We start from the raw sequence: 10,218 nt of genomic DNA on the forward strand, positions 1-10,218 counted from the left end.
ACTGGCACCAGTAGCACCAATGTACCATCTACCATTAACATACTTTTGGAGGGCAATGTGCTTGAATGCAATTGCTATTCATAAAAAAGTGGAAATTATATGTGGGATTCTCATCATAGTCAGCCTTGTCTGGAAATACCAGTTTTGGTAAAGGTATAGCAGCCATAGAAAAGTGAAAAACTGTTTTCCTTCTTAACCAACAAGCAAACGTATGTGTACAAAGTGGGACTTTAGGACCCAGGGGCGAATAGTAAGGGCTTAAATGACGAGGTGTGCATAGGGGCAGGATTCTTGCGTCATCAGTCAGCTGCTTAGCCAGGGGAGCGGAGTGGAAAGTGCGGTAAGTTGGAATTGTTTGGCATGCTGTTATACTAGGCCAGCATTAGCTGCCTTATAATAGAGTACGACGCTTATAAGTATGTGGGTTCTTGTAGATTACCGACGGACGAAGACAATTCGGGCATTGGCGTTCCGTGTGTTAAAGGGTGTGCGTGTGCAGTCACCGGTAACTGAAGTACGGAGACATTTTGTTGGGTTTAACGAGGGTAGGTATGCTTCCCATAAAGTGTGTGGTTTTGATCTGAGCCTTCGGATGGGCCGTAATGTGATTTTGCTATGGTCTGTTTCGTGGAATTCGTAGGTAAATAGAACGATTCTTAAATCTCCGCTAGTGATTCCCTCTTAATCGCAGTAAGGGATGTACGATAAACAAAGCATCGAAGCGGTGCCCTGCTGTGCGCGCTGAGAATATTCATATTCAATGTCTTTCAAGCGATCGTACTGGTGTTAAGAGTGTTTGCCTAATTGCTGCTGCGTGCGGGGGAGCGGATGGCCTGGAAGCCGGCTTGTGAATGAACCCCGCCACTCGTCGTTTTTGCCATTTGGTTTGGACAGCTAGCCACTGTTTTCCCATATGTGAAGTTTGTATATGTTTATTTATATCATGTCTATGAAAATGAGCTCTTAATCATTGATGTTTTACTATTGATGCAACTTGTTGTGTTTGGGCAGTGTGCAGTACCAAGGGTGGGCTGTACTATTGTAATCAACCATTATATGAGAGCTGTGTGCAATATCAAGGCTGGGACAGCTCAGTGTGTTACGGGGACCACCCGTGTGGTGTGATTACGATTGGTGTGTATTGACCAAGCCTTTTATGGTTAACCTGGTGTCGCCTTGGTTGCGGTGCTTGGGGTGTTGAGTCACTGGGAAGCCCTGTACTTATTGTGGATCAAAAGTGGGTTGCCTGTCAATATTGAGCATTGGGGTGCTGCCCAACATTATTTATTGGAATCTTGCATATAAACTTGTCTTGATGAGAACTCATGTATGTACCCCTAATACACTGCTGTAAGTAAAGGTTGGTCCTTTGCACAACAAATATTTGAATTACTCTGAACGAATGGTATAAAGTATTACTGTGTTGCTTTTGATACATCAGCCTCCAATCCTTTCATTCATTTGAATAACCCTAGCATGGGGAGGGATCTTTACTGTAGAGTATCAGTGGGTTCTCCCATCCCCGTTAAATAGATGGGAGTGGCGTAATCGTAACATATGGTAGTATAATGGAACTGGGTTGTTGTCGCTAACGGCCACATATGTAAAGAGTATTTAAGAGTGAGTCAAGTGTGTGTAGTTATAGCTTTCTAGAACTGTATATTGTATATTATTCTACTGTTGCAAAAACATATATCATTCCCATTGCATGATGCATTTCTTTCTGAAATGATTGCCCTTCCAGGAGACCAACAATGGAGTCACTGAGTGCTGCAAATACCAAGTTCTCCCTGGACCTGTTTAAGTACATAACTGAACATAAGAAAACGGACAACATCTTCTACTCTCCACTCAGCATCTCCTCAGCTCTGGCCATGGTGTACATGGGCGCCCGGGGGAACACAGCTACACAGATGGCTGAGGTGAGTTCGCCCAGACAGTGTCACTCTCAGACGTCCCAGCACAACACTGCATTAATAAGCTACGGAGGGATCATCCATGGAAGACTTACTGAATGTTGTTACAGCCAGGGCTTGTTACTGACCAAACACAGAAAAGTGAGATTGGCGGATCAAAAGTGAAATTAAGATTTATTTTTGGTAAAAGAGATTCACACACAAACTCTATTGAAGAAGCATCAGTACGCCAGTTCCAGTGAGCCATTCTGTACGAGAGAGAAAATGTCCCGCTCAGGTGCTGTCTATCACCTTAATCAGTAGGCTACCTGGGAAAAGGACAGGTAAGAAAGTAAGGAGACAATGGCTTTCATAATGGCATGTGCTCCCACCAGGACTGGAGGGGTGTAACATGTCATTATGTACACCTTATGCAAAAACACCTTTTTAAAAATCATATCCACTCTGCCAACTTGTGGTTGAGTCGATGTGTCAAATTATTGCGTTCATATTTATATCATACAGAAAAACTGTATATCATACACAAAATGCCAGATTACTCTGAATGGAGGAATGGAGGAATCCTTCAGGTGGTGTCGGCCCAGCTAACTGGTGCCACTAGCTGATGCCATTAAGTTATTTCAAATCAACACCCTACCTCTAAAAGATACCTGTAAAGGAAGCCACCTAGACATTTTTGCACAAGCCTTTTCAATCACACCTTTCTAATTTATTTTCATGTTTTGCAAAGTACCTAAAAACACGCCCAGCACTTACAGGTACAGGTACAGCCAAGGGTAAAACACTTGGGGCTCTATTTTACAGCCAGCATCTGGCGTGTTTCCAGCTGTTTTGCTGTCGATCTAATGTTTTCCAGATGATCCCGACACCTCTGGTAATTTTGAGACTAACTGCTCGCCCAAGTGGGAGGAGAGTCACTGCTCGGAGTGTGTCAGTCAAGTGGAAGCAGCTCATTGCCATTTTGGTGCCAGGATTAAGGTGTAAGTCGCAGCCCAGTCTATGGTGTACTGCTAATTTGCTGATGATCAGCCTACTCAAAACCGTTTTCTAATATTTTGGAACCCTTTTATTAATGAAGCCAAATGAGATTCATAATTTCATTTACAATCAATGAAAAACAAAAACGAAAAAAAAAGAGAACCTTTCTGACCTCTGTTGTGAGGATGTGCCGCCATTGTGTAGGCTGCACAGTCAGTAAACAGAGGCAGGGCAGAAATAATGTTTAGTGCAGTGTCTGTTCACTCTGGGAAATGGGAGTAACATATTACACAGGACACAGCTGGGACAGTGCTCGGTGTAGGCTGCATTGGCGGTTGTCTTGCAGTCCATCTGTGGGGGACTCCAAACAAAGTGAAGAAAGTAAAATTAAAATCCAAGTGAATGCACTGACAAATTCCCCTCTGCAGTCCACAATCACAGCATCAACCACCCCCATCCCCGGTCTGAGATCTCCTCAGCTGAGGGGGACACACCAACATGGCTGCATACATTTACATTTTAGTCATATGGCAGATGCTGTACTTATTGTAATCTCGCCTTCTGATTCTTACTACCGATGAATTGTTTGCATCTTGTGGTATAGCCTTTATATTGCTGCTCTCTAGATCTTCTCCAAACAGTTGATTAAGATACCTTCACCTGATCAACATGTTCGATGTCTGTTGCTTAGTACACCAGCGGTTTCTTTCTTTTTCAGGACATTCCAAGTTGTTGTACAAGCTATCCCCAATGATTTCCCCTCTTTTCTCCCAGAGAGAGTTCTCGTCTTCATGTTGGTTCATCTTTTCTAACACATGCAGTCTTCACAGGCAAAACCTAAGCCAAAAACCAAGGGTAGACATTGAGAACTATTTATTGTTTAACCCATCAATCTAACAGGACACATCTTGTAAAAAAGAAACACCTGTTTCACATGTAAAGTCACATGTTCCAATACTTTTACTCACCTAAGAATTGGGTGGTCTGATACAAAAGGTGATATGCACTAAGTTGTTTTACAAAAATACCAGTCAATAAAAGCTGAAACTCAGATCTGTCATCTCATGTACATATTTTGACCTCAAACTCAATTGTCTTCAGTGCATAGCAAAAACAAAGGAATTGAACATGCTGTTCCAATACTTTTGGACTGTACAGTCTGAGCTTGCTCCAAGAGAACTATTAAATATGCTGGATTTATACAGTTTCTCAAATATATTAACCTTTATTTGACTAGGAAGTCATATTGAGATTAAAACCTCTTTTACAAATGAGACCAAGCCAAGACAGGGTCAAATGGCAACATAAAATTATAGAATCGCAATCACCAGTACAATACAGTACTATCCATAATAATGTAGGTATATACAATTTCAAGTGCATTGCAATACATACAGTATGACGGAACATAACACATGGCGGTGAAATGAACACATGTTCAGTGTTCCAAATGTTAAATGTTCTCTATTGCCAAGTCTTTCCACTATGGCCAATCCACAGTGAAATAAAAAGTTTAAGAGTATGTTGACACAAGGCTTGATATGATGTTCACAGGATTATAGCCACACTGTCGTTTGATTTTCAGTGTCTACTAAAGATGTCTACGTGCATGTCATCACAGTGTTAAAATGTTGATGATGCTATAGGTGCTTCGCTTTAGAAAAGAGAAGAAACCTGAAGCTCCTGGACTGCAACAACAACAAGTAAAAAGACCGCTTCCGCCAGGGGTGATGAAGGTGAGAACATGTAACTGCAGCTGAATTTACTAACCACAAGGTTGGGATGTCTATAAATTGTGTTAACAATGGGTTTTGGGTGGATGAGTGGTGAGCTGCAGTATCACTGAGGTATCTTGGTCTTTTGCTTTTCCAATTTGCAGAATTTGTCTTTTCCCTTCACAGTACTTATACTTTTGTCTACTTTCTATTGGACATTTAAATACATAAAAATGTCTGTAGAAATATTAATTTAAAGACATTAGGTCTTTAAATGTAAATCTCAAACCAAAATTCTTGTCTTTTTCAAAATATATTGATCAGTATTTTTCCTTTTTTTTTATTACGGTCTTCCTTTTCTTCCTTTGGTTTGTTGAAGGTACCAGGTTTGTGTCCTTTATACAAAAAAGTCAATCTTCACAAGTATTTTAGTATTCTACATAGATTTTATTTAAATTTGTTGATGAATAGGACAAAAAGATAGGACAATTTATTTATTGTCAGGAAAAAGTAGTTTAAAACGCGCTCTTTCAGATTGTACTCCTAAGAGATCATTGTTAAGACAGGCTTTTATATAGTGCTAAAGCTTATATAAAATTTAGTTTCATAAATTGTTTTGTTATAATAGAAAGTGCTAATGGGATCATCAAAATGATTCATTAGTCAGAATAAATTGAAGCATGATATGCCTTGCTTGCATTTCTGTAAGGAAATGTGTGTCACAAAGTGCTTGTCTCTGCCTGTCTTCAGTCTCCCCTTCATGAAGCTGATGATGGCATTCATGCTGGATTCAACAAACTGATGTCTGAGCTCAACAAAGAGGGTGCCCCGTATGCTCTGAGCCTGGCAAATCGTCTGTATGGGGAGCAGTCTTACGAGTTTGTGGAGGTAATGTTTTGTTGATGAATAGCACAGATTTACCAATACATTTGCCAATTCATGCACACACTTGTAAAGGAATGTTTGCACAGTGGACAAAAGACGAAATCTGTGTTGTAAGCCTCCAGCCTGTACTCACTGATGCTGACCAAATGGATCATACTTTTAAGATTTGGATTTATTTATTTTATATTCCTCAGTTGAAGGAGGCGAGCATTTAGTGAAAAAATATTGCAACTATTGTAATGCAGCACTAGGGCTGAAAAGAGTGTGCAGGTAGCGCTCCAAATCCACTCACTGAACACTTTGAGGAACATTTTTACTTTATTACACCCGTTACAATGATCTAATCAGCCAATTGTGTGGCGGCAGTGCAATGCATACAATCATGTAGATACGGGTCAGGAGCCTCAGTTAATGTTCACATCAACCATCAGAATGGGGGAAAAATGTGAGTGAAACTTTGACTGACTGGTCAAAGCTGACAGGAAGGTGACAGTAATGCAAATAAGTAAGTGGAAGTCTAAAAAATAAGCTCAATAAATGCCTAATAGGTGAGTGTATATGCATTTAATCAACAAAAATGAATGGCTACAGCGGTTTTGCACCATTTTCTTCCTGCACGTGTATTTCAAACACCCATGATACCTTGTGTAAATTAGACAATGCACAAAAATGAAAATGTAATTGAACATCTCGTCAGAAAGTCGTAAAAAAGGTATATTTCCCAAAATGTTGGCGTATTCCTTTAACATCTTTTTTCATTGAAAATACATCTATCAGTTTGTTCAATGATTGAATTTTTGCATCTTGTATGTAGGCTTTTAGTCCCTGTTTCCAGATGGACAAAGTGATCAGTTCTTTCTCTTACTCATAATGCATGTTCACGCATGTGTGTACATGGCAATGTAACATTCAAAGGGTACGCTGTTTTTCCACACAGAAACATGCAAACATAAGGGAGATGGTTGTTTTGTATCATATTTTTGACTCTGCCATAGGCCCAGTATGTTGTAATCTGTACTTGAACTTCATATAGCCTTCAATGCAAGGAAAATGAAATGACTGGTGTTTTCAAAGACTTGCTCCATCTATCTCTGACTAACTCGGCTCTCTGGTCTACAGCACATCCTATGGATATCACCTTAATTGCAGTGACCTGGTACTTTTTAAAGTCCAGTGACTGCACTGGGCAGTTGGAGGAATGAACAAAAAGACCTTAAACTTGACATGATGATTTCATGTCAATTTGAATATGAACACATAATTCATGACGCAGTGACTGGTGTGCTCCTGCTTTGAATCCCTATTTTATTTTGTATTGTATGTTATTGTCATTTTAATTTTGAGATGTTGACCTCAATTTAAAGATAAAAAATTAAATTGATTACGGATGGTGCAGTGGGTAGCACTGCCGCCTCACAGCAAGCAGGTCCTGGGTTTGAATCCCAGTTTGCAAGTTCTCCCCGTGTTTGCGTGGGTTTCCTCCCACAGTCCAAAGACATGCAGGTTAGGCTGATTGGAGAGTCTAAATAGCCCGTGGGTATGAGTGTGTGAGTGAATGTGTGTCCTGTGATGGACTGGTGACCTGTCCAGGGTGTATTCTTGCCTTTAGCCCAATGTTTGCTAGGATAGGCTCCAGCCCACCTGTGACCCTTTTCAGGATAAGCAGGTTAAGATAATGGATGGATGGATGGATGGATGATTTTCTCCCAAACATTGAAAAGAACTTGATATATTCCTTTGGAAATAATCCTTTTTTCGGTGAAAGCCAGACACAGCTAAGCATTCACTGTCTTTGTAAATCTGTAGAAATACATTCAGGACACAAAGAAGTTATTTCAGGCAGAGCTGGAGACTGTTGACTTCAAATCAAAAGCAGAGGATGAAAGGGTGAAGATTAACAGCTGGGTGGAGAAGCAGACTCAAGGTAACTGCAGTTACAGACATCTACAGGTTCAGGGGACTTTCATTTGAAATCTGCAGATCCTCTGTCCTACGTATTCCACTGAAATGATCAAGAAGTGGACAGCTGCTTGCTGTTATCGGTTTCCACTGTTTGGCATCTGATAAATGATTATAATTGTGAATGCTTTACAGCAGTGCTTTTTAGACTGACTTGCAACTGAAAATTGGTCGCATGAGTATAGGCTGCAATGTGGGTCCTGGAATTGATCTGTAGTCCACTATACTGTGCTAATACATTGGAAGGGCCCCTGAAAGGCACAAAACCTTTAATTTGGGTCCTGATATTAAAACATCGAAGAACCAATCGATTGACCGCAACAATCAATCATTGTGGCGGCCTGTAGTGTAGTGGTTAAGGTAAATGACTGGGACATGCAAGGTCGGTGGTTCTAATCCCCACACAGCCATTGGGCCCTTGAGCAAGGTCCTTAACCCTACATTGTTCCAGGGAGGATTGTCTCCTGCTTAGTTTAATCATCTGTATGTCGCTCTGGATAAGAGCGTCTTCCAATAATGTCATAATATCATTGTATGAACGATGTTCCAGACTAAAGTATCTTCATAATTGCTTGACATGTAGTTTGTTTTGTAATACTCTAAACATTGACTTCACGCATATTTCATGAAGTAATATTTTTTTTACAGCATATTTGGCACCTGATGCCTTTCTTTGTTAACTTTATGTTCTGCATTTTGTAGGTGTTGAATTTCTGAAGTTCTGTTTCTGCATGTTCCACACCTCTTGAAGATGAATTGCATCTGCATTATTCAAGACATACCCAGCTACATATATAATGCAGTATCTTAATTAATGTACTTGTGTGACACCATCCCATCTATATCTTTCCGCTTTATTGTGCTTTCTTGTAGATAAAATCAAGAACCTGCTGTCGAAAGGGGCTGTTGACAATATGACCAGTCTGGTGTTGGTGAATGCTATCTATTTTAAGGCTGATTGGGACAAGAAATTCAAAGGGAGAGACACATATGAGCAGCTATTCAAATTGAATAAGGTAACATGCTTACTCACTTTCCAGATTACTCCGTGACTGCAAAATAATTGTGAACTGTGGCCCAAACTGATGCGGGGAAGGCTTTTATCCTCTGTGCTGTTCAGTCACACACTTGTCATTTCTTGACATCAGTTTGCTGAAGATGGGACTCCAGAGGATAATTTCACTCCTCTTTAGTGTTGCAGTTAGGTCAATGATCCAACTTTATGTTGAAGTGAAATGTGCTCTCCATGACAGTTGAATGATAAATTCTGCTTTATTTTCCGATTTTAGAAATTTACCTTTTGCAGTGGTATGCAAAAGTTTGGGCACCCCTGGTGAAATTGTATGTTTTGTATAATTTGTCTAAATTAAAGGAGGTTTTAAAAACCCCTGCCGGGTGCCCACTTACATTAAGCACAACATATTTCTGTAATAGCATGAGTATATCACTGCTTTAATATTGTACATGGATTGAAACATATATTTGAATGATCTGTAAAATCTTCAATTTTCAGAATGAAAGTAAGCCAGTACAGATGATGGAACAGACAGGCAAGTTTGGTTTGGCGTTCATTCCGGAGGTCAATTGTCAGATTCTGGAGATGCCTTACATTGGTAAAGAGCTGAGCATGCTCATTATTCTGCCCAAAGAGATTGAGGATGTCTCCACAGGGCTTGAGAGGGTAAGACAGATTTCGGTGTACAATTCAATTATAATGATGCCTACAAGGGAATTGAGGCAATACCCAGTAGTTTCAAACTGGTCAGAGTATAAGAATGTGTGATAATATGTGGTAAGAAGTGAACAAGCCTTCAGAAATCCACCACTCAACTGGATCAATGGCTTCTTTTCTCCTGCAGTTGGAAAGGGAGCTCACGTACAACAAGCTCATCGAGTGGACCCAGCCTGAGAAGATGGAATCTATTCGGTTACTTTTGGCTGTGCCCAAGTTCAAGATGGAAGAGAGCTATGACCTGAAAGATATTCTGGTCAATATGGAGATGAAGGATGCCTTCGATCTGTCCAAAAGTGATTTCTCTGGCATGTCTCCCAGCAATGACCTGGTGATTTCCAAAGTGGTGCACAAGGCCTTTGTGGAGGTGAACGAGGAGGGCACAGAGGCTGCTGCCGCCACTGCTGTCACCATGATGCTTGGATGTGCCATGCCACCCCCAGATCAGTTCATCGCAGACCATCCCTTCCTGTTCTTCATCAGACACAACCTCACTCAGAGCATCCTCTTCTATGGCCGTTTCTGCTCCCCTTGAAGTCTTATACTCTGCAGTTTCCAGTTATAAGCAGGAGTCTAAAGACTGTCTGCATGTTAAATGGCTCTGCAATGCTTTTGCCTTTGAAGAATGTAATTGATTAAATCATGTTAGTCTGCTGTAGTACATTGTTGCCATTCATTTCCATTGTATCCTCTTTGAAAATTAATACAGGCATCATACAAAAGATTGCTTCCTGTCAGTTCATTATATCTTAAAACTAAAACCTATAACAATGACTAAAGATAACATGCAATAACCAATATAAACCAAAAATAAAGAAGTGCAAACCTTTCCTGTGTCAGTTGCTTTATTGACTTTGCTGCTCAGTCATTGCATCGGATAAATACTTTTCAAATCTAGTACTCTGCACATCTGGAACAGGCAGGATGCTGGTGTCCAGTCACCCAGAGATCCTACTTTAGCATGACAGTCATTCCAAGAGAAAAATCTCCGTATGTGGTTAAATCTGAGGGTAATTATGTGCCGTGATTCACA

General features: G+C 40.4%; 1 protein-coding gene across 2 annotated transcripts; it reads left to right on the plus strand.

Annotated features, from left to right (window-relative positions):
- The first annotated feature begins 288 nt into the window (after positions 1-288).
- Positions 289-10,014, plus strand: LOC133127314 (leukocyte elastase inhibitor-like). 2 transcript variants are annotated; one of them, XM_061240100.1, is made up of 9 exons: positions 298-340; positions 435-545; positions 1,745-1,922; positions 4,541-4,630; positions 5,360-5,497; positions 7,301-7,418; positions 8,327-8,469; positions 8,967-9,134; positions 9,313-10,014. In XM_061240100.1, exons 3-9 carry the CDS (start codon positions 1,755-1,757, stop codon positions 9,718-9,720), a joined length of 1,233 nt encoding a protein of 410 aa, XP_061096084.1. In that variant the 5' UTR covers positions 298-340; positions 435-545; positions 1,745-1,754; the 3' UTR covers positions 9,721-10,014. The 2 variants fall into 2 exon arrangements, with proteins under 2 accessions (XP_061096085.1, XP_061096084.1); XM_061240101.1 differs by lacking the exon at positions 435-545 and having other exon boundaries at positions 289-340.
- Positions 10,015-10,218: the final 204 nt, after the last annotated feature.

Source organism: Conger conger, chromosome 4 (assembly GCF_963514075.1).
Source record: "Conger conger chromosome 4, fConCon1.1, whole genome shotgun sequence".
NCBI lineage: Eukaryota > Metazoa > Chordata > Actinopteri > Anguilliformes > Congridae > Conger > Conger conger.